This window comes from Alexandromys fortis, unplaced genomic scaffold (genome assembly GCF_014885135.2).
Source record: "Alexandromys fortis isolate MF-2015 unplaced genomic scaffold, M_Fortis_MF-2015_v1.1 scaffold_28, whole genome shotgun sequence".
NCBI lineage: Eukaryota > Metazoa > Chordata > Mammalia > Rodentia > Cricetidae > Alexandromys > Alexandromys fortis.
In genome coordinates, this window is record NW_026067901.1 from 6,914,090 (window position 1) to 6,939,211 (window position 25,122).

The 25,122-nt window shown below is 40.8% G+C and overlaps 1 protein-coding gene across 1 annotated transcript in view; it reads left to right on the top strand.

Moving 5' to 3' along the window:
• Slc2a13 (solute carrier family 2 member 13) overlaps positions 1 to 25,122 on the top strand; it is a 303,202-nt gene that overhangs the window by 38,489 nt on the left and 239,591 nt on the right. Inside the window, 1 exon segment of the mRNA XM_050130973.1 lies at positions 20,453 to 20,612. Within this exon segment, the coding sequence (XP_049986930.1) occupies positions 20,453 to 20,612 (160 nt within the window).

Below are 25,122 nucleotides of genomic sequence, written 5' to 3' on the forward strand. Positions count from 1 at the left end.
AACAGCAAAAGACCCTCTAAAAGATCACTTGCACGCCAGATGGAGTCTTCCTACTTCCATTGTGGAGAAGCAACCCAATTTCTCCATTGGTAACCTTCCCTAACACTGTTATTCATTTCTTAGCCTATTGGCATAATGGCATCGAAAGCCCCACGTGTCCTGGGGATTCTGAGCTTCCAGGTCAATGGAATGTTTCTTGCGTACCCAGGTAGGAGTACTCCTCCATCTGGAAACAAAACTTGGAGGCCTGCAGATCTTAAGAGCGACAGAACAAGAAGCAAAATTTTTTTCTGGTGTGTCAGTGGGGTGATAGTGAGGAGTAGAACCGTTCTTACTTCCATCCCTTGATCCTGGCCCATGAATACTGGCTGAGGGAGAAATCACACCATATATTATACACCTATTCCAAGCATAGAATGCTTTCTGGAGAATGCTGTTCCAGTCCTCCAGGTGCTGCTTTGTAATTGGCACCATAACTGTGTCTTTAAAAGGCAATTCTACCACTGTTTAATCAGGCCAGCGGCTGGAGGATGCTGGGGAACATGATAAGACTGGTGAAGTCCATGAGTGTGAAACCAGTGTGGTACTCCTCTGACTGTGAAATGAATTCCTTAGTCAGAAGCAATGCAGTATGGAATACCATTCTGGTAGATAAAAGAAGAAAGCTCTCAGATGGGTAGTTTTGGCAGATGTATTATGTGTAGGGAAGAAAAAATCTGTAACTAGATTAAGTTTCTATCCTGGTAAGGACAATGCACTGCCCTTTCTAAGAAGGAAGCGGTCCCGTGTAATATACCTACCACCAGATCACTAACTACTCATCCCAGAGAATGGTGCTATATGGAAGTTCAGTGAAAAGAGAGAAGCAGATATGGCACACTAGAGCAACTGTAGCTAGGTCAGCCTTGTGAGCTGAAGTCTATGCCGTTGAACCCATGCATAACCTTCATCTCTGCCATCATGAGCATTTTGTTCATGGGCCCATTAGGCAATGACAGGAATGGCCAGGGAAAGAGGGTGACTTCACAGAACAGGTCATCCTATCTACTTGATTATTGAATTTTTCTTCTTCTTAAGTCACCTTTTGATGAATATTTACATGGGACACATGCATCTTCACATCCTTCACCCATTCAAAGAGACTTATTCTCATACATCCTCAACAAATGTCTTCCTCAACAATTTTCCCATCCTGCTGCTTCCAAGTCTTTCTTGTTGATGAGATGGGCCAGATGCAATAACTTAACCTTCATCTTAGGAGAAATATTTCAACATACCCCATACACCACTGGACTCTTTGAAATTACACTCAAGTAGAAGGCAAGATTTTGGTTGGAGCTATTTACTATCTGCCAGTGTGCTGGTTCAAAGTAGTTGCTACCTCTTGCTCACTTTCTCCAATCAGTTGCAAAATTTCTCAATCAAATACTGCAAACCAAATGCAAGAACACATTTAAAAGGTCATCCATCATGATCTTCATCCCAGAAGTGCAGGGATGGTTCAATATATGTAAATCAATTAATGTTATTCATCATATAAACAGACTAAAAGACAAAAAGCACATGGTCGCCTCATTAGATGAAGAAAAGACCTCTGACATAATCTGATACACCTTTATGATAAAAGTCCTGGAGAGATTAAGGATATAAGAGACATACTCAACTTAATAAACACTATTTACAGCAAACCCACAGCTAACATCAAACCAAAGTAAGAGAAGTTCAAAGCACTTCCACTAAATCAGGAATAAGATAAGGTTCTCTACCCTCACCTTACTTATTCAGTATATTACTAGAAGTCTTAGCACAAGCAAGAAGACAGCTGAAAGAGATTAAGGGAATACAATGAGGATAAAGACAGTATCTTCATCAAATGATGCTGGCCAGATTAGCTGGCTACATGTGGAAGCATGCAAATAGTACCATACTTAATAACCTGCACAAAACTCCAAATGGATCAAGGACCTCAACATAAGGACAGATGTAATGAATGTGAAAGAAGAGAAAGTGAAGAGTAGTCTTGAACTCATTGGCACAGGAAATGAATTTCTGAACAGGACATGATAGCAAAAGACACTAAGAACAATTAATAGATGGGACCGCATGAAACTGAAAAGTTTTATATGACAAAGGGCACCATCATTCAGACATAGTGGTAGGCTATAGAATGGAATGGGAAAAGATCTTTACTACCCATTTGATAGAGGGTTAATATCTACTATATATCCTATATGTGTGTATGTGTGTGTTAAGAAAACAAAAACAAAACTGGACCTCAAGAAAACAAACAACCCAATCATAAATGGGATACAGATGTAAACAAAGTTCTCAAAAGAGGAAACACAAATGACTGAAAATCACTTAAAGAAATGTTCAACATATCATAGTCATCAAAGTAATACATATCAGAACTACTTTGAGATTTCATCTCATACCAGTCAGAATGGCCAAGATCAATTTAAAAAAAAAGGACAGCTCATGTTGGTGAGGATGTGGAGTAAGGGGAACACTCATTCATTGCTATTGGGAGTCCAAACTTGCACAGCGATTATGGAAATTATTTTTAAAGAAGTTCGGAATAAATCTACCTCAAGATCCAGTTATATCACTCCTCAGCATATACCCAAAGGATGCATCATCCTACCCCAGAGACATTTGTTCAACAGTGTTCATTGCTACTATATTTATAATAACCAGAAATTATAAACAGCCTAGATTTCTGTCATCAGATGAACTGATAAAGAAACTGTGGTACAACAAAGTGGGATATTACTCAGCTGTTTTGAAAAATGAAACTGAGCCAGGTAGTGGTGATATATGCCTTTAATCCCAGCACTTTGGAGGCAGAGGAATGCAGATCTCTGTGACTTCGAGGCCAGCATGAGCTACAGAATGAGTTCAAGACAGGCTGCAAAGGTACACAGAGAAACCCTGTCTTGAAAAAAACAAACAAAAGAAACCGGCAAGGCTGTTGTGCAGGCAGCAGAGCAGAGTTCTAGCCTGGAGGGTGCAGTGCTGCCAATGCTGCTGTGGATCTCCCCTCTTGTCTCTCATTAAAGCTGTTGCTGCTGCTGCTGCTTTTGCTATAAGCCAGTTCTTTTCTTCCCAACAGTAAGGTGTTCAATGATGTGGACCAGGGCTGGAGGACCTAGGAGGGCTCTGACTCCTACTTCAAATGCATCATGTAGCTGCTGAACGAGGAAGGCTGCACTCAGCAGGGTGCGGGGGAAGTGAGCATGGGTAAAGGGCTCCTATACCAGGGACACACTGAGTTTAGGGACCACCTGCAGCTGCTCCTGCATCGCTCCACCCCCTCACTCAACCTCTGTGAGAACGAGTGGAAGATGGAAAATGAAGAAGCAGGCACCCAAGCGTCTCAAGCTGCATTCTGTGCTGGATCTCCTGGAGGTAGCCCTGTACAGCATGAACCTGATACAAGCCTACATGCATAACGTGGCCTCCCAGATGAGCACACTGGAGCGGAGCACCAAGGCCAACCTGAGCTGGGAGAATGAAGTGATGAAAGACAGCGCATGCCGCTTCAGTGAGGAGTTGAAGAGCTGTGAGAACCAGTTGGCCATCATGATGAACATCACGAAGGAGCTGTCCAGCCTGGGCCTCCAACTGTTACAGAGGGAATCTGCTGCTGTTCCTACCACTGTCCCAGCCTCAAGCCCTGGCAGCAAGGATCAGGACATATCTAGGGGGAAAGGCAAAGACCTAAACTAATATGGCAGTATACAGAAGAGCTTCTCAGACAAGGGCCTTGCAAAACCTCCTAAGGAGAAGCTGCTGAAAAAGGAGAGCATCAAAAGCAGAATACCCTGCCCCAGAGTCAAGCCGTGTGCCCTGACTGTGGGAGCTGAGAAAACAGGCCATTTCCCACATTTGTCTAATGGTCCGAGTAGCTGTGAGACTGACTGGTGCATCTGGCACCTTCCGACTCAGGAGGTGGTCACCTAGCTCCTTAGATAGTAAAGCAAACCCAGCGCCATCCTGAAAGTGGTCAGGATATTCTAACGTGGTTCTGCTCCTTCTATTGTAATTATGAGGTCACCTGGGAAAGAGGCGTTTTCAGCCTACATGACAAAATGGACATATGCAAGACGTGACTTAAGACATTCCCCGCTACCTAGGAAACAGAATGCTAATGAAACTCTTGCTACCTCCCCCTCAGTTTACCTTGATATAAAAGCTATTAGAAAAATAAACGCGGGGATTTCTGGATCTGAATAATTCCTGAAACTCCCTCTCAACACTGTTATGTGGATTGTATCTTCATTTTCCCCATGCTTCTCAGCTGGGAAGGAATTTTATGTTGGGGCTGGTCCTCGACAGCTGACCTAGCAGCAAGCAGTGATCTGAGGTTCCACACTGAGCTGGCAGGAGGCCAGAAAGCATCCAAGGCCATGACTAACAATATCCTCGGGGGCACTTTCTGCCTCCACAAAATATGGAGGCCAAGCTTACTGAACCTAACTGGCAAACATGACAACGTCAGATTTCAGACGTGAGAAGGGGTCACCGTGCTCCATGGCATCTCCATTATCACCACCGTCACCACTCTTAACTCCTGTCACTGTTCCCCAAACCAGTGAGCTACCTTTGCATCCAGAAGCCCCCAGCCAAGGCAGAGAGGACAGCTGCAACAGCTGTGGACCATAGTTATTGGTGTCATAAGGGTGCCTGAATGAAGGACCTCACAGCTCAAGATGACAGGATCTACATTACCAACTGTTACTATGGAAACGGCCCAGTGGAATTTCATAACCTGGAAAATTTATAACAAAGTCAATGGAGTAACACGCACAAGCTATCCTACAACTTGATAGGCACAGGCGTATGAGGATGTATCAGGTTGCCTTCTACCGCAACCGTGCCTTAACCAGCAACATCATTAAATGGCCCACAGCACTGCTTCATGGTCCCTGTGGCACCGCTGCCTGATATAGTCTGTGAGGACACAGCATCCTGGAATTGGCATGACCACTCAGCCATTGATTTCACTGTGAATGAGTATGGTGTATGGCTCATCTACACAGCTGTGGATGAGCAAGATGAAGCCCAACCTGAGGTGATGATGTTGAGCTACCTGAGGCCTGGTGTGTGTCATGGATGCTCCTGCATGGAGGCCAAAAGAGACCATTTTGTGAAGCAGGGAAAGTGAAGACTGAATTGCTTCAGAGACCCCAAGATGTTAGAGATGACAGAGTTGTGGGGTACCTGCCAAGGAGAGCTGCTAAAAGCATATGGGACCAGCTAAAGAGAGAGGAGTGTGTTGCGGTTAACAAAGCTGCCGGTGGAGAGACTCAGAACCTGGAGTTCTGAAGAATGCATTGACATCAGACATGAAGATACAGACTTTGGAGTGTGCCCTGCTGGTTTTTGGTCTTGTGTTGGTCCAGTATTTCCTTACGATGCTCTCTTCCCTCTTTTTTGGAATTGTTTCCTGGGGTGGGAGACAGGGCCTGCCATAGACCTCAGTCATTCATTCTCTAGGTCGCTTCTGTTCACAGGCCTTTGTGTGTTCTGTGGTAAATACATTGCATTTCAGCTTTCTCCTGTCAATGATTTTCTTACTGCTAAAGCTTTCCTTTAATTGCCTTCTCAAGTTGGAAGCTTAGTTGGGTGATGTCTTGTCCTGAGGTTACCACTCCCTTTATTCCGTTTAAGACCAGGCTTTTCTTTAAGCTTTCAACTCCTTGAGCACTGGATTCAGTTCCATTACTCTTCCTGGTGCTCCTTCTGTCCTCAAACTGTACATTTTGTATTTTTACTTCCTCAGCTTGTTCCTTTTCATTGTAGATCTGCATAACAGTCACCACTCATAGACATAGGGCAAGGTCAATACTAAGCTGCTTTGCCATGAATCCAATGCTCTTCAATTTAGCCTCAGTCAGACTTTCTTGGACAAATGCAGAAAGCAGCCTTTTTTTTTTTTTTTTCACCAAAGTATTGCAGGAATGGTCTCTAGGCCACTTACTCATATTCTTCCCCTCTGAAACTGCTTGGCCAGGCCCTCACAGTGCAAATCACCCTCAACACATCTTCCATGCACCTACTAGGATGGTTTAATGTGTTCAACTGCTTTTCTAATATGAGATTCCAAAGTCCACATTCCACCAACAAGCAGCATGGTCCGCCCTGTCACAGCAAGATATTGCTCCTGGTCCTTCTGTCTTAGTCAGCATTGCATTGCTATGAAGAGACAACATGACCACAGCAGTCCTTGTAAAAGAAACTACTTAATTAGTGCTCAGAGGCCTGGTCAATAGTCATCATGGAAGGATATGGTGATACGCAATTACACATGGTGCTGAAGTTGAGAGTTCTGTATCTATCTGGGTCTACAAGCAGCAGGAAGAGAGAGAGAGAGAGAGAGAGAGAGAGAGAGAGAGAGAGAGAGAGAGCGAGCCCCACTGGGCTTGGCATAGTGGTTGGAAAACCAAAATTCACCTCCAGTAACTGACGTCTTTCAACAATACCACACCTACTCCAACAAGGACACAACCCTAAACCCTTCATATAGACTCACTCCTCATGACCATGCATTCAAATATGATTCTGGAATGGGTTGGGGGGAGTTCCTAATCAAACCACCACAATAACCAAGATCACAATACATCCACCATAGAAAGAGGAATTAGTGTATGAAAGGGATGCCTCCCCTGATCTATTTCCTCGCTGTTCACAATAGTCGGGCATTTAAATTAACTGGTGAATTGTCATGTAGATGAATAAAGAAAATATCATCTATATGCACAGCAAAATATTAAACATAGATGATAGCAACATGAATGGACATGCAAGCTATTGTGTTAAATCATATTACAGTCCCAGAAGGACAATATCACATGTTCCCATGTGTCTAATGGCTACAGTAGAGATTTTCTAAGAGGCAAGTGTAGGTGCTTAATGGTCACCAGGAGCTAGCAAGGAAAGGGGCTGAGAGTAAGGAGGGACAGGCAGTTCTGCAGCACACCAGAAGCAAGCAGTTGCCAGTGACTTCAACAGAACCACTTACTCGTCAGTCTTACTGAGTTAGAGGAGATGGCATTGCCCTGGTGGACTCATGACATGTATCCATGCATCAGATTGTCATAGCATACCTCATAATTATGTATAATTATTCAATAGTTATGAACATAGAAAAATGCTCTGTAAATTTAATGCAGAATTAGTGTGTTCTGCTCTTAGAGATTTTAAGAACTATTGTTCCAACTCAGGATGAATTTCAATGTTTACATGAAATCTTTTAAGGTTTCTGAAATTACCTGGTGCGAGTGAGAAGGAAACAGGAAACATGCAACACACCCGCTTAGGAGTTTATTAGAGGAGAGAGGAGACATGTACAGGCCTGAGGAAGTCGGTGTGCAGAAAGAGAGGGCTGAAGATGGCGCATTCAGCTTTAAAAGGGCGCATAGCGCATGCGCACAGGGGGATGACAGAGCTACACGATACACAGATGACAGAGCTGATGCATGCACGCACAAGTGATGGAACAGTGCCGCATGTGGGTCATGCAGGGCCTTTTAAGGTCCCTGGGTGGTTAGGTATTTTTGCCTGAGGGCTTGTCTGCACACGCATGGCCCTGAAACCCGGAAGTGCCAGCCATGCTGGATGGCTAAAATCGTAACAGTTTACTTTTTTGATTTCTTAATACATATATGCTCAATATAAAATTAAAAATTGTACTATATGCCAATATTTAGCTTAGCTATTATTTTCCATTTAGCAAATACTCCTAAGATGTTTTATAAATTTTACTTTAAATTTTTTAATTATAAGTATTTTTTTCTCTCAAAACCCAATGCAATAAATCAAATGAATTTACCCCATTTTGCCTCATCAGCAACAATCAGTATTTTTCTCTTATGTCTTCATGTACATGACCTGTAAATCTTTTGATTTTGTAAATCTTTTGATTTTTACTTTTGAAATCACAAAAAAAACTAGTATACAGGAATTTCATTGTTTTTCCTAACTCAGTACTATAGTAAGTTCAGTATCTGGTTAGAGCACTACTACTAAATGGATGGTGTTCAGGTTTTGTTCATTACAAAGAGTAACCTATCAAACTAAGTTTTATATAATATAAACATATAAATATTAAACAAATATATTTAAGCTTAAGTATTTTTTTCAAAAACCTTTGTGTATATATGTGTGTGTGTGCGCGCACACACATGCACATGCAAAAGAGAAAGAGAGTTGGTTTTGTCAGTTGAAAAATACAACTCTCACCTTGGAGGGGATAGAAGGTAGTTTATTTGGAATGTCCATGATGTGGGAACCCAAATTTAGGTATTCCCTAATTTTGTATTCCAATGTGGTGATTGTTTGATGAAGTTTTATAGCAATAAATCAGAAATGTTGCAAATTAGGGCACTTTTCAAATACATTGTTGAAAACACTGGTTAAGTGAATTACAGGAAAGTGGGGAGATCATCACCAGGGTCTCAGATACTGTATGACAACACTTAGCCTTTTGGCTGGTAGACTCTAGTAGTCCATTTATTTAGTGAACACATTTTTAAAAGGATTTTCCTTTTAGTCAGACAATTGCTAGGTCAAGCACAGAGGAAGGCAAGGAATAGATCTTAATTAAGGGGCTAAGGAAAGTCCAGGCTTGGTTTTATATTGTTTATATTTTTATATATTATATATAAATGTTATTTATACTTATATATTACATCTTCTAATTTATGTATGCTATTTATATACTATATATTAAATATATGTTCATAAACTAATACGTTACATATATGGTATATATGTAATATATATAACATAGTTTATATTTACATGTATATAAAAATTAGACTGTTCCTTCAGCATTCTAACTTCTCTGCAGTTATTGAAGTTCCTAATCTGTCAGTCAGCCTTGCGAAGGTGAAAGTCCTGTTCTTCACTAGAATTGTCAATCACAGTTGTCTTCTTATACAACACAAACTTAGAAGATAGAACTCAGGTCAGGCTCAGTGACCTGGTGAGCCATCAACTAGTCCCCTCCCCCTTAAAAAACCCTTCTTATGGATACTTCTATTTGTCAAATGGTCTGTTTTTCCCAGTCCCCATCTGTTGGCAAAGAATATTCTTGGTGTCACACAAAGAAACTCACAACCCTAAAGTAACTAACTCATTGAGACCATTGCTTATTGCAAAAACAGTACAACATGCCCTAACATGGGCTTGCAAGTACACACACACAGGGACAGGAAATCTCAGTTTTTAATTCTGATACAGGCCAGGTGGTGACTGTGATTTCCTCCTTGGCTGGGGTCTCATCTTATAGTCTTTCAAGATTGGCTAATTTTAAAAAGAACAGACACAAAGGATGGGGCGGGAACGGGAGGGGTTGGTTGATCATTTCAGGCCACCAAGTTCTGGGAGTGAAGCAGAGCCTTAGTAGACCAGGTAGGGCAGATTAAAATATTTGCACACAAGCGAAACTTGACTCTAATTAGTCTTAATCAATAAATACTAGGAGTCAGATATCGGGGTAAAAGCTGAAAGATCAGTGAAACACAGCAGCAGCCACCACAGATCCCTTACCTCTCCAAATCTTCAAACTGAAAGGGCAAAGGGATCCTGTCTCCACCCTCTTTATCACTTCCGCTCTCCACCCAGCCTTATCACTTTCTTTCTCCTGTCTATACAGACCTCCAGACCTCTATGGTTAACTAGTGACCAGCTCCACCCTCTGATCTCCAGGCAAGCTTTATTCGTCAGAACACAAACAAAATATCACACCACATACAAGCTTTACAAATATTTGAAATACTATGCACAAATATTTACAAGATGGGGAAGATTTAAGCACCGGGCTCTTGGTGGCAAGCTACCTTTGATAGAAACAAACATTTATTTCACATTTACGATGCTTCTGGGTCTTAACATCTTTATAGTACTGAATTCATGAACATACTATACTATAAATACTTAGGTATTCTTTAATAGTCTAACTTTTAAAATGGTTGATGTTAGTATTCAAGCTCCTAATATAAACAGTTCATTGAGCAAAAGCCTCTTCTACAGACTCTTCCTACTGGGCTCAACCCTTTGTCTTGAGATTTCTTTATTGTGGCCACCCTGGGAAGAGGAACAAAAATACATAGCTAGGTATGGTCTTCTTGGTCATTGTTGTTTTAGTTTGTGTTCTGAGGTGGTCCAAAGAAGCCCCTTACTCCTGTCATCCATGGCTTGAACGGATGTCACCTCTCAGGCTGAAGAGAGCTCTTTCCTTTAGGTTTATTCTTCCTGGAATTCAAGGTGACTCCTTTAGGAAATGTTAGAGACAGTGATTTATTACGGTCTTCCAGCCAGATACGAAATCACGGTAGTGATGCCAAGTTTCCCTTTATCCAGTGGGTCCAAGGGAAAGGAAATGTTCCTAAGCAACTCTTTCATTAATAACATAGTATATTTTAAAATTCTATTTTAAAGTTGCTGATAGTATTTAGACATGTAATAATATAATAAAATTGTGTTTTAGCCTTTTCTTTTTCTTTTCTTTTTCTCTTCTTAATGGCTCTTATATTTCCGGGCTGTCTGAACTTTGACCTCAAGTAATCAATCCCTTTTCCTCAGCCTCCTGAGTAGTATAATTACAGGCACACTTTACCATGCAAGCCTTTTATCTTTTCTTCTTTTTAAAATGAAGCAGCGCTACTAAACTCTAATTAGAGTGTCATTGCTAGGTATGGTGTGCATAATGCCTGTGTTCCCAGGACTGGGGAGGAGGACTCTGAGTTCCAGGCCATGAGAAAAGCAAGGCCATCCTGGTCCACATCATCCGAGCCTATTTCAAAAACAAACACAACTTTTAAACAAATTGAAATCAGGGCTTAATATCACACACATTGATCCTAGTACTTGGAAGTCTGAGAGCTGAGAATCACCTAGAGTTAGAGGCTAGAATGGGCTGTGCCAAAAGATCTTATCATCTCACGATCAAATGGAGTCAATCAAATCAAGTAACCTCGTGGGAGAGAGACTACTAGGTGCCTACCTGTAAAACACGTACAACCATGCTTGGGGTGGGGGCAAGGAGAAAGAAAAGAAAGAGTTGTCATTGCCATCACATCCAGGGCATCCCAGCGGATGCTTAGTCATCCCAGGTGTTAGCATTTCTGGGTCCACAGCTGTGCCTGAGCCATCAGCATTCAGGCAAATTGCCTAATGACCTAGGGACTTTATGCGCATGGTCAGCGTGGCCATGTAATCTATACTTATGCATGGCATGGCTATGTAAGATCCCCTACGCATAGGCTGAATGACCTTTAAAAGGCCAATGCATCTGCCCCACAACCCCTTTGCCATGTTTTGTTCAGCAGGCTTGTATCCTCTTTTCTTTTCTTTTCTTTTCTTTTCTTTTCTTTTCTTTTCTTTTCTTTGCTTTGCTTTGCTTTGCTTTGCTTTGCTTTGCTTTGCTTTGCTTTGCTTTGCTTTCCTCTTTCCCTACTCTTTATAAATAAAATGTCCATAGCACATTTTTATTTTTACAAAATTTGCAATTATATCATCTATAAATGATTTACCCTACAAAATTGCAGAAATGTTCTCTTTTAGCTATTTTTTTCTTTAATTTTGGTTTTTCAAGATAGGGTTTCTCTGTAGCTTTGGAGCCTGTACTAAAGCTCTCTCTGTAGACAAGGCTGGCCTCGAACTAACAGAGATCTGTTTGCGTTTGCCTCCCAAGTGCTGGGGAACCTTTTTCTTGCATTAGTGCACTGACTAGAAGTTTTATATTGAGAAGTAGAATAGCATTTATGTTTGATTGGTTCCTATTGGCTCATAACATACTTTAAGTGGCTAAATATGATGTTTGTTGCATTTTTTTAAATGAAATAGCCCTTTCAAATTTTAAGTGGATTTAAAAAACATGGATGGATATTGAATTTTACCTAGCAGGTTGCATATCGTGGAACTAATAGAACGAAGATGTCTAGAGTTGAAGTTTTCCTTATGGGAATAATTCTTCATTAATACAGTTCATGGATTGTTATACTTTTCCTACATTTTCTTGCTCTTTAATCCTTCCTACATCTCTGTTCTTATATCATCCATGTGGCAGTTTGAATTCTAATTGGCCTCCATAAGCTCATAGGCAATGGCACTATTAGGAGGTGTGGCTGTGTTGCAAAAAGTGTGGCCTATTTGGAGGAAGTGTGCCTCTGTGGGACTGGGCTTTGAGGTCTCATATGTGCTCACCATGCCCAGTGTTTCATTTCACTTCTGGTGTCCTATGGGTCAAGATGTAGAATTCTCAGCTCCTTCTCTAGCACCATGCAGGCCTGCACGCTGCCATGTTTCACCACGATGATAATAGACTGAACCTCTGAACTGTAAGCCACAGTAATTAAATGTTTTCCTAATAGGAGTTGCCATGGTCATGGCGTCTGTTCACAGCATCAAAAACCCTAAGATAATCCATTTGAGATCATCATCTCTCTGACACGAACTTTTAGAATTCTATTTTAGGCATTTTACCCTATGTTGGAAACAGATTATTTTTCTCCTTTCGGCTTCACAAATCTAGGTTCACAGTTATTTTTCTCGGTGTTGCCAGAATAGGTCAGAGTCTCAGCATTTGAAGAAACCTGAAGTTTGGACCCCACAGATGACAGGAAGCAATGACACTTATTTAAAAGCTAGCAATCTTGATAAGCTGGCAGAGCTACTCACTTTGTAGGTGCACCTTGAGGTGGCTCTGGACCTCTCAGGAGTTGATGAGGAGGCAGGGGAGGAGCAGGACAAAAGGCAAGTGTGCTCACCCGTGCCCTCACCAAGTGGCTCATACTCCTACTGCTACTACTGCCGCCACCGCACTGTTTCTACTTCTCTTCCTCTTCACCCTCTTTTTCCTTCTTCCTCCTCCATGTTCTTCCTCCTTCTCCTCCCATTTTTCCTCCTCTTCCTTTTTTCTTTCTTCTTCTTCTTCTTCTTCTTCTTCTTCTTCTTCTTCTTCTTCTTCTTCTTCTTCTTCTTCTTCTTCTTCTTCCTCCTCCTCCTCCTCCTCCCCCTCCTCCTCCTCCTCCTACTCCTCCTCCTCCTCCTTCTTCTTCTTTTTCTCCAGAGCATGACAATAGAACTTGACCTTGCAGGATTTGTAGTCCTGTTTAGGCGTGATACTTTTCTGCGCATTGGAACCCACAGCAGTTTACGACAAAGCTCCACGTTAGTTAATACACGGAAGTAAGGTCTACCAGGAAGTATTGCAGAGCCTGCCAGCTGTTCCTTATTCTATAAGGTTTGGCAGTTAATGTCTTCGCCCTTTGCACAGGGCTCCTCTTGATGGCTTGCAAAGCTTGGTGAAAGGATAGGGATGCAAGTGAACTTGGAGAGGCAGATAGCATGTAAAAGGGTGAAGTCAGAAGCTGCCCAGGGCAGCTTCAGAGGAGTGGCGCTTTTTACACAGCACCAAGGAGGAACAAGTGCCAAGGTATTCTCTGTTCTTGTTGGTGAGAAGTCAGTAGTGACGTAATAGATAAATTCTAGCAGCAATAAAAGGTTGGCCAAAGGAAACTACAATGGTATTTCCTTCACGTTTTCGTGAAAACGGATATGTAAGAAAATTACATTTTTAATTTCTCATAAATTACAAGCTCAAGCTAAAAATTAGTAACAATCTAAAGAAAGTAAATCCCCGAAAGATTTCATTATTTCCAATATGCCAAAGAAGGGGAAATTAAAAAAAAATCTTTCAAAAATGTAAGTAGCTTGCATTAAGTTGATTTGCCCTTTGGGAATGGAAATTGCAGTGGTTTTCTTTGTTACCAGCTTGACTGGCTTTGGAATGATCTCAGACACACCTCTGGGTGTTTGCTGAGAGGTTCAGTAGAGGATGGAAGATCCATCCTGAATGTGAGCAGTTTCGTCGCATAGGCCGGGACCCAGGACTGCATTAAAGGGAGGATGAAAAGCCAGCAGAGGGCCGGCATCCCCCCTCCCTGCTGTCTATTCTGTGTCCACGCAAACAGCGAGCCCAGAACAATTTATTCCATTTTAGGTATTTGGTCCTAGCAAGGAGGACAGCAGCTGACATAGAAGTGTAGACTGTGACATTCTTTAGCTATGCCTGTCATATCCACTTATCTGCTGCCTTTTCATCATTCTACATCAGTGTGGGAAAACTTGGGGTCTGTGAGTTAACGGAGCCCTTCTCCGTTAAAGTGAGCCCTAATTTGGGGAGCTAGGGTGCTGAAAAGCCAGGGCCACCAGAGACATCCCAGGCCAATAATTTCTCTAGTGAAAATGAAGGGACACTAGTCTCAGGGACAACTGGAGGGTGCGTTTTAGAAAGGATCTTTATTACTGGTGACAGATTAAAAGACGGGAAAGAAGCAGAGCTCCTGTACAGAAAAAGTGGTTCCCAAGAAAGGGTTGTAACCAAGGGTCCCGCTCTAGGGGTTAATAATCTGGGTCATGGGACGGGCGTGGTCAGTCAAATTGTCACATCCTTGAGGTATTCATGCACCTTGTCATCTGTGCTTGCTAGTTTCTGTCAGCTGAACACAAACCTATACCTTATACATAAGAGTCCAATCTCCTGGGACTCACATGGTAGAAAAGAGGATTGATTCTCACAAGTTACCTCCATATGCATACTGTGGCAGGTGTACAGGAATACATGCCCCCTCTCCCCATGCCCTGACACACACTGGATTTTTAAAAAGAGCAAGTGAGAGAGAGAAGGTATGCAGCTGACTTGCTGGTGAGAGAGAGATGGTAAGCAGCTGACTTGCTGATGATAAGTATATAACATTTTGTTTGGGGCTATTGGACTCTCTAGAAAGTATCCGATAATTAATTTTGAAAGATATCCCTGGGGTAGTCTTTTCTCACAACCAACTCTGTTACAGGCATTTTGTGTTATATATGGGTCCAAGCACATTTGGAAGTTGCTGCACATCTTTTGTGTCTTAAACCTTCTTAGAAAAAAGCTAAAGCTGAATTCTAAGTCATGCTAGCCACCTGGTAACAGTAGACACACACGGCTACGGAGAAGAATGAAGGTGTCGCAGTCAACTGGTCACACCTGCTCTAAAGGCTCCTCTTCCCTTAACCCTGCATCTTTTTACTAAGGTTCCATCTTTAGAGACAATAAAGCCGTGGTTTTAGAAATGAACTCAGGCCACCACAATCCTCATTCCAAAAGCATTATCATTGGGAGGTGGCTTAGGCACTTCTCAGAAGCTAATTAGTGGCTGCATGGCTTATCGTGCTGAGATACCGCTGTGATTCATGGGTATTTGTCTATCACAACAGGGTTTGCTAATGCTGTTTGGTTATGAAATTGCTTATGTTTCTGACTCAAGCCTTTGAAAGGGCTTCCAGCAGTTTGTGGAAGGCAGTTTCTGCATCTCCTCCACGCAGGTGGTGAGTCTGCTTGCTGCTGGGGATGCTCTTGCACAGTGGTGACCCAGGTGCGGTGTCTCGGTAATGCTTCTCAAGTCAAGCGTGATGACAAGTCCCCTTGATGTATCCTTATCTTTTTAAGAATTTGAGCTTTTAACACCATGAAATAACACCACCATGGATTTCTATGGTTATATTTACTATAGAAAGATATTGATGTTTGATGTTCAAGTTAACTTCTTATGTTTCATTTGGACTATTAACATTAGAATGAGAAGTTGACTTGGTTAGTAACATGCTTGCTATATAAGCTGAGAACCTGAGTTTGGATCCCTAGTATCCTTGTAAGGAAACTGAGTGGTGGTACATACCTGTCGTCTTAGTGCTGGGGAGGCAGAGGCTGGGTGATTCCAGAGGCTTACTGGCCAGTCAGTCTAGCCAATCGGTGAGCTTTAGAGTAAGAAACTGTCTCAAAAATATAAAACTGTGGAGAGCTATCCACGAAGACACCTGACACCAGACCTCCACTCCAACCTCTCCATGTGCACACACACGAATATGTGCACATACAGGATAAACACACACACAGCATAAAATAAAATTTGATATTGTATTAGATATTGATTTTATGTAGTTAATAAATTCAAACAGAGGGGAAAATAAAATTTTTCATAGAATGCTCCTTAAAGTTTTGCCTCATTCACATATATATCTCAGAAACATCTAACTCTTAATTTTGGAAATCTTAGGCTATCATCTTTGGGTTACGACACAGCAGAAATATGAGCTTCAATACACTGTCTTTACAACAGATGTTGTATGAATAATAAAGTTATTGCTTATTTGAATGCTCTTGTGGTTTGTTGAAATCTATAGTTAAGCTATACAAACACATAATAGTGATTTAAACAGACCCTCACATTTGCTGGTTTTACTTAGCAGTCCTTCATTAGAACAGTGAGAGTTGTCTCTGGACAGATGCTATTTATTTCTGAAGAGTGGAAATGGGTTTTAGGGTAACTTAATCATAACTGAAATGTCTGGGGCTTTTTAGGACTGGGCTTTATATTGTTTGGGAATCCATAAATCAGCTGCTTGCATGGGTTGTTTCATTAATAACAGACTGTTGATTGGCAGGGCTTGCGTGTGATGTATGCGCATTGGAACACAGTGAGTGGAGTGAGCATCAGGCTCCTCGTTATCCAGTTTCATAGAGCAGTTGGATGTGTGCTCACAATTTGTCTAGCTCACAACAAACAATTCATTGTTCTCAGTTCCCAGTTTTCTTACAGACTGACCTGATCTCTTTAACATGCTACCTGGTGGCAGGAAATACTCACACTACGGGGAGAAGGGAAACAAAAGAGAGACCACATTCTTCAAAGATAAAATGTTTCTGAGCTATTTCCTCAGGATCATGTTCTCAGCAGAGGTGTGCCCCTTTATCCTTAAATAGCATTGATGAAAAGTTGACGACATGAGCCCCTGAAACCACGTTGCCATTAGCATCTGCGTTATATTATGAAAAAACGAAACCGAACTTTGTGTCCATTTCTGCGTTTTCTGTATTTGCTTTTCATTATCCAATACCTGTTGATGGGGAAACTTTTAGGCCTATGCTGTGATATTCAAGGGTAAGGCACCATTTACCGTTCACCGTCTGACCTTCCATCCAACAGTGCCCTAAATACAGACATTATTTTTCAGGATGTGGCTCTCAGCAATCTTCTCAAATGTCCTTTCTGAGAGTGACCTGCTGCTGTTATCACAATTAGGTGTATTGTTCGCACAGGCACCTTTGGGACCCTGCGTATCTGTGTGACTTCCAGCTTTTTCTACACTAGTCTCAGTTTGAAGCTGTACTTAAAGAAATGTTGTCCTGCGATTGAAAGGCATCCAGAGCCCTTGAAAATCAGTTCGGGCCTAGCACGGAACAGCAAGTGGGTTGTAATTTAGCAGCTCTCAAAATATGTCACCCCCACATCCGCCCTCAAAGCTGAGTTCTTGTTTGCATTTTTTCCCCCAGACCCATCTCAAGTGTCTTCCTTAAAACTTTCTCCTGTCTTTTTTCCATCTGATCTTCTCTCCACAAATCAGGTTTATTTTGCCTTCATACATTTTTCTCCCTCCTACCTTTTCTTTTTGTCTAGAATGACATAATATGCAATCTAAGCTGACAAGGTCAGATTCTCCCATCCAGGGGTAAGAAGGAAGGAGGCGAGCTGTCTTGGCAGACTCTGAGTTGAGCCGGACACGCGGGCTTCTGGAACACTACATGTAGCTAACCTATACCCTCAGCATTCTCAGGGAGAAATACTTACCGCCTGCTGCATGCCTCACAGGCCACTTCTGAGTCCAGCTGTCTCAGACTTCATCTTGTATTTCAATCTGATCATGGCTAGTATTGACTACCTTCTGTATTCCAGTGCTTTACCCTGTTAATAATACATTGAGATTTCTCAATCTCTTTGAAGGACCTTTAATCTTCTCCTTCCATAGAAAAGAAATTGGAGGCCTAAAAAGTTTAAATAACTTATACTGACTTATCCAGCTTGTAACCGGCATGGTGGGTTTTGAAACCTATCGTTCCTGAGCCCACTGCCATCTGTGGTGATGAGCTAGTTTAGTGTGTGCCGTTAAAGTTGGGTTCTGGACCCTGCTAGGTTCTTTGACTCGCTGCTTTCCCCAGGATAACGTCCTCTGTGAAGTGGGGTGATTACATGCTCTCAGTGTAGATAGACTGAGGAAAAGGGCTGTAACCAGGACGTGGACAATTCCTAACTAACAAAATTGGGCAGTTTTAACAGCAATACTAAATCAGCATTGTCAATTAGGATAAATTTGCAGGACTCTTTCTAACTCTACCTATCAATGACTTTAAGGTTTTCTAGTTCTCTGGTCTCTTTCTCAGCTGTCATCTGTTACCTTCAGCACTCTGGCATTCATTTGAAACCATCAAACTTTCTAAAGGCCTGAGGACATGTCTACATTTCTAGTCATGTAAAATCTGTGGTATGGGGACAAGAATGTATTGCTTAAATGTCTGATTCCCCATGTTTCGTGGGTTATGTGGCTGAGAAATGGAGTGATTGTTTTTAACTAGACCAGTATAGAAAAATTCTCAATCATAAATTAGTGCTTATTTATGAAATTTTATTGAGATGGTCCCATAGTCAAAGAAATGAGGAGAATATAATCAACTTGTTGATATTTTTGAAAATGTTTATTTCTCAGTTTTACAGAAGGCATTTTAGAGTAGTCTGTGCTGCACTAATACTGCACTAAGATGGGGATGAGTTAGTTTAATACTCCTTCCTGCTCATGTAGGAAGACTTGTAACCCATAGGTTTCTCTACATATGCTGGCAGGCACTAAAGGAGCAAGGAGCGCCAGGAAAGCTTAAGTGCTTGTATGTTTGCCTTAATGCAGGGGATTTTTCCAGGGTTTTGTTGTTGTTTGTCTATTTATTCTTGCTGCCTCACTCGAAGAATGGATAAGGTCAATTAAAATTTAAGAAAAGGTAAAACTGGTAAGGCTGCAGGCTGCTGTGGTATCATCAGGGAGTTTAGTCAAGTTGAAAACACTGGGTGGAAGTGGGCCTCTGTCTAGAGAAGGAAGAAAAAGAGAGAGAATTACAGCTCCAGGGTACTATCAATTAGTTTGCAGTACTTATGTGAGAGAGAACTATGTGATTTAGGTTGGTGAGGGACAAACAGAGACTACTGATGAATTGAGGGGAGGGAGGGCATAGTGGTCATGTTTAGTCTGCATGAGCCCCTAGGGTCCATCTCTGTCACTACTGACAGTCAGCCATGTGTTGAGAAGCGTAGCTATGGCTGTCACAGACTGCAGACAGCTGTCACTGAGTATGGAAGGTGGTAGATTCAGGGGCCCTGAAATGCAAGGCCCCCTGGACTGGAAGTGGCAGTTTTCTAGGTGTTTTCTTCAGCATAAACCAGTCACTTAAAAAAGCAGTTCTACATGGGTCTGTTGTGCAGTTTTGATGTTCAATCTAATCTTTGGATTGATTTATATGTCTAGAGACATAAATAACAATATAAATAACAATATAAGCACTTTACTGATCACCTCCCCAGCCCCATAATGCTCACTCATAAGTGGCTTTTAGACATAAAGCAAAGAAAACCAGCCCACAATTCCCAATCCCAGAGATCCTAGAGAGTAATGAGGACCCTAAGAGAGACATACATGGATCTAATCTACATGGGAAGTAGAAAAAGGCAAGATCTCCTGAGTAAATTGGGAGCATGAAGACCATGGGAGAGGGTTGAAGGGGAGGGGAGAAGAAGGGAGGGGAGCAGAGAAAAAAAGTATAACTCAACAAAATCAATTAAAAAATCATCTGTTTTTCAGAAGTGCACATTCCCAAACATTCCATCATTTTAAGCTGCCGCAGAAATATAGGAGTGGGCAACTGACTGACTTGACTTATTAATAAAACATTCTTATCAGTAAACCAATTTAAAGATTCGGTGTGTCTCTTCTAAATAAAGACTTCGAATGGTTGTTATAAATTATTGAATCATGTTTTATTCTCACTGTTGTCTGATTACATTTCCATATAGACTAAAATAATTTAGCAATGGCATCATTTTTCTGGAACATAATTTTATATCTACAGACTGTAAAATTGTAAAGCATATTTATCCCACTCATGTCCTTGTAGGACTGTTAATGTGCTTCTGTATGTGGGCTTTGAAATGACAATGTGAGCTGAGAACTTGGCAGGTAGAGGCAGGAAGATCAGAAGTTCAAGGTCATTCTTACTTACCTACTGCTTTCATGACCAGCTACATAAGACCTCACTAAATAAAATAAACTAAAAATAAATTACTTTAAACAATAGTATATTAAAAAAAACAGTATTTGGAGATTGGAACTTCACATACTTCTTTACTTATATGCAGTACCCCCATGTCAGTCACAAACAAAATCTTGAGCTTGTGATAACCTGAGTCCAGAGTAGAGTTAAAACATGAACTGATGTGTGCATTTTAACCCAGCATGGCTAAGTGTAGTGACGACGGAGCTTGCGCGGATGTCTCACGTTAGCTTTGATTCTTCCCTGCAGGCCTTGCATCCATGACAGTGCCCGTGTACATCGCTGAGGTTTCTCCACCCAACTTGCGAGGTCGACTGGTCACCATCAATACCCTCTTCATCACAGGGGGGCAGTTTTTTGCAAGCGTTGTTGATGGAGCCTTCAGTTAACTGCAGAAGGATGGATGGAGGTTGGTAAATAGTTCTTGTCTTGGATTCAGATAAACCACAACGCTGAGGCATTGGAAAAAATTGAGATATCTTGAATCATTGTAGTTAATTTCTAAGTAGGTGGCATTCAGCAAAATTGAAAGTAGTCAAGTAATACTTATTTATTTTAATGTTATACAAGAAACCTCCCATTAAGAATTGATATTTGCAGAAGACTTGCTTTTCTAAAGCACTTTGGTGATATTTCTCATACTGTGTCATGTCTTTTACACATTTAATAATGTAACAGATATACGTGGGTTTTTTGAGTTACAGGAGTGAATGAGAAGCTGTTTCTAAATTGCAGATCTAGATTCCTTTTGGGGAAGAAAAAGCATTCTCATGCTGAAGAAACAGCATTTTCAAATAATTTAGTAATATAAAAAGGTGTCTATGTGAAATTAAAATATAAAATTATTTCTTGATCATAAATTTGAATTGAAATAAATGAGAATGATAATATGAAGATAAATGTTAAAGCTATATATGCAAATCATATTTGTAAAAACAAATTTGTGTTAGGCTTAAAGTTGAGGGCACAGGATTTTTATTCGTTGCTTTATAGTGTTTGAAACAGCAGGTTTGTCTAAGTATTCTAGGAAACTGTTACTAAAAGCACACCAGGCTGTGCATTATTGCTTAACTTATCTTTGTGTCTTTGCTTACTATAACAAATGCTCTATGAACTATGTAGGAATGTTCTATAAGAACATCGATTGAGCAGGGCGGTGGTGGCGCACACCTTTAATCCCAGTACTCTGGAGGCAGAGGCAGGCGGATCTCTGTGAGTTCACAACCAGCCTGGTCTACAAGAGCTAGTTCCAGGACAGGCTCCAAAACCACAAAGAAACCCTGTCTTGAAAAACAAACAAACAAACAAACAAAAAAGAACATCAATTGAGAGACTTGGGCCCTGGCTTCTACAGTGTTTGTGACAGTCAAGCAGCTCAAGGGGATGGTTCCAGTGTGGTGGGGACAGGAGGACCTGAACTGCATTACCAACAGTACCACAAGCCGTGTGGCTTAGGAGAAGCTGTGAGAAAGCTTTATGAGAAGTCACTGGAAGTTAGTGAGGGTCTGACCCTCTCAAGGTTCACTAAACCAGATACACAACTAGAATAAAGATCTGCTCCCTAGCTTTTGCCTGCAGAGGTGGGTCTCTACAAACTTTGACATTGCTGGGAAATTGATGTAGAATCTTTGTTTTTTCTTAACTCTGTAGATGAAAAGAAAGAGGAAGTTTGTTGCTACTCCTGTTTTAATTTTTTTTTAGCTTTGATTTGAAACTTACAAGTCAATGCTTACATGTACACATACAACTCTAAGTTGTCTATTGCATCTTGGTAAACTTTTATTGTGACTAATACAGATATATATTGGAGTACATAATATCTATAATATTTAGGCCACATTTCTACTGAAAGTCTAATCACTTAACATTTTTTTCAGTAGTGGTTAGAATATCAAGGAGGATCATACAGTAAAATGTTTACCAGTGTAGGGTACTACTGTAAAGGTGGAGTCACTGGGGTAAGCCTTTTATTACCCCTTAAAGGTGGGCAATAAAATCCAATCCAAATCCAAATCTGTCTTCTACTTCCTTTATTGCCTACAGATCTGGAACAAATCATGCTGGTCCTTTGAGCTTAAATTCCTACCCAAAATGTAAAAGCAAAAAATAAAACACTTAACTTTGTGAGATCATTGCAGAAACTAAAATATTTTATGCATAACCTATTCCTAGCATCTAACCCAGTGCTTGGTAAACAGTAGGCACTTCATAAATGAGTTTCATAGTTCTCTACTGTTCTGATGCATGAGTGCCACTGTCACTATGTCACAAGAGAAGCTAAAGGAAAACAAACACTTTGTGGTCTGTATTTGCTTGTGGCTGAGGGTATAGCATAGGGTGATAAAGAAAACCCCTAGAGAGAGAAAATGACTGTAACTATTGTGGATACGTAATCCTAGCCCCAAATCCAAATCGGTCCTTCAACTGTTTCTTCATTACCTACAGATCTGGAACAAATTGTGTGATCCGTCTGAGCTTAATGTCTCCCCAAGCATGTGGGAAGAAATTGACCATACCTTATGCTGTGGGTATATAAGGTAGCAAATACTAAGAAAACAGCTGAATTTCTAGTACCTAGTGTTATCAGCTGGATATGCAGACATCTTTTTTAAAAGATTTATTTATTTATTATATATACAACATTCCTTCCATGTATGTTTACATGCCAGAAGAGGGCACCAGATCTCATTATAGATGGCTGTGAGCCACCATGTGGTTGCTGGGAATTGAACTTAGGACCTCTGGAAGAGCAGTCAGTGCTCTTAACCTCTGAGCCACCTCTCCAGCCCTGCAGACATCTTTTTTAAACTGAAAAGTTATAGGTGACCTGTAATTATATTTTCATTGTTTTTATTTTTGAGATAATATATTCCCATCACTTCTTCATTCTTTTCCCTTCCTCCAAAACCTTCCCATATACCCTTTCTTGTTCTCTTTCAAATTCATGGCCTCATTTTATAAATTGTTACTTATGCGTGTTTATATATATTACTAAATATATAAACACAACCTGCTCAATCTATGTTCCTTGCATATATATTTTTATAGCTGACCACTTAATATTGAGTAACTAATTAGTGCTTTCTTTCCTATTTTCCCACCTAGCATTCCTGAGTTGCCTGTAGTTCTTTATGCACGGTTGCAGCCTCATGCCCTTTCCCCATCTGCTTCAGCATGTTTATTGATGTCATCCTCCAGCAGTCAGGTTTAGTTTGTGTTGCTGAGGCTTTGTCGTTTCTGACAGTCACTGGAGACACAATCTCTCATTCCTCCGGCTCTTACAATTTTTCTACCCCCTCTTCAGCAATGATCCGTGAGCCTTGTGTGAAGGAACTGGGTTGTCGGTTTATCAGCTGGGACCGGGTTTCACAACTCTGCACTTTGATTGGCTGTGATTTTCTGTAGTGATTTTCTTTCTTCTTTTGCAAGGAGAAGTTTCCTTGACAGTGACTGAGGATGACACGTACCTGTAAGAACAAAGATTTAGAAAATAGTAGGGACAATGCTGGATCAGTAAAGTAGCAGTTGTAGGTTCTCCTCCAAGATCCATGACATCACTAGCCCTGGATCAAGCGAATGCTACAGTATTAGGCATACTTTCTCTCTTTTTGTGTGGGTCTTAAGTCCAATTAGAGAGCTGTTGGTTACCAACAAGGTTTGTGTGCCACTAATGCATTCGCAGAATTATTGTGCCATGCTGGTTATTATAGTTCCTAGGTCTCATGGATGGGCAGGACTGTTGGTTGCTTTTCTACTTTGGAAGCTTGCATGATACCTTCTGGTACTGTGAAAGCTAATCCTCAGTGAGGAGGGTTTCAGGTCAGATCCAGTTTGGGTCTTCTGAGCCCTGTGTCTGAAGTCTGAAGTACATGGTGTCTTCAACAATAGGGACTTACCTTCCACCACTGGGGGTGACTGAGGCCAATAGCAATGGCTTATAATGTTTTAGGAGGCTCTTAGAGGACTCTGACCAAAGTTTCAAAAGAGAGGCTTCTCATGCCTGGTGTTGGGGTATTTGTTAGATGGCCTTTAGCTCTTGGAGCGAACACAAATGGGAAAATGTCATTTACACTATATATACCCCTGTCAGTCAGAGCCAGTCACATCTGGTCAAAGAGGGAGGGGATAAGGAGGAGCTTCAGCCATCTGGGAATTTAGTAGGTGCAATGGAAGGCTAGTCTGCAATGTGGTGAATAGAACTTTGAATCCGTTGGTGGCATAGTTTTATCTTGTTTTTTTTTTTTTTGTAATTAAATAGTTATCCATTGTCTTAAGAACATTGTAAGTTTGATTTTATTTGCAAGTCTCAGATAATTTTAGCATACATTTTTATTCTTCAATTTTAATGCATATGAGTCTCCTTACATTATTTTTCAAAGAAACTGATTGTATTGGTGAAGTAGTGAGCTTTCCTCTCTTCCAGAATCACTCCTATGTTATTACTAGTTTTAAAAGCCTCATCAGTGAGATGTTATTTGAATGTTAATTGAGAGAATGTTATTTGTATATCATTTGGAAGGTAATGCTCTCTGAAAACAAATTCATGCTCAAGAAATGTCCTTATAATTTGTGATAATTGGTAATTACTGACTATGTATAAAATAATATAATTTGAGTTAAGCTCTATCATAAAATCATTAAATTACCATTTTAACCAGAATTAATTTGGAAATCATATTAATTGTGGGTTAATAGCCTGATAAAATTACAAATCTGAATGCTTAAAATGACTATAATATGCTACTGATAGAATCAAGACATAGAAGATAGATAAAGATATTCTCGTGTACCAGGAAATAGAGATGAAGGCTCACTTTCATGGTGTGAGTTGATTAGTCTAAGGTCTCATATCCTCACGTTGCTGGTAATTTCAGCAATGGTGTTATTGTATGGACTGAGTGAGTGAATCGCTATGAAAA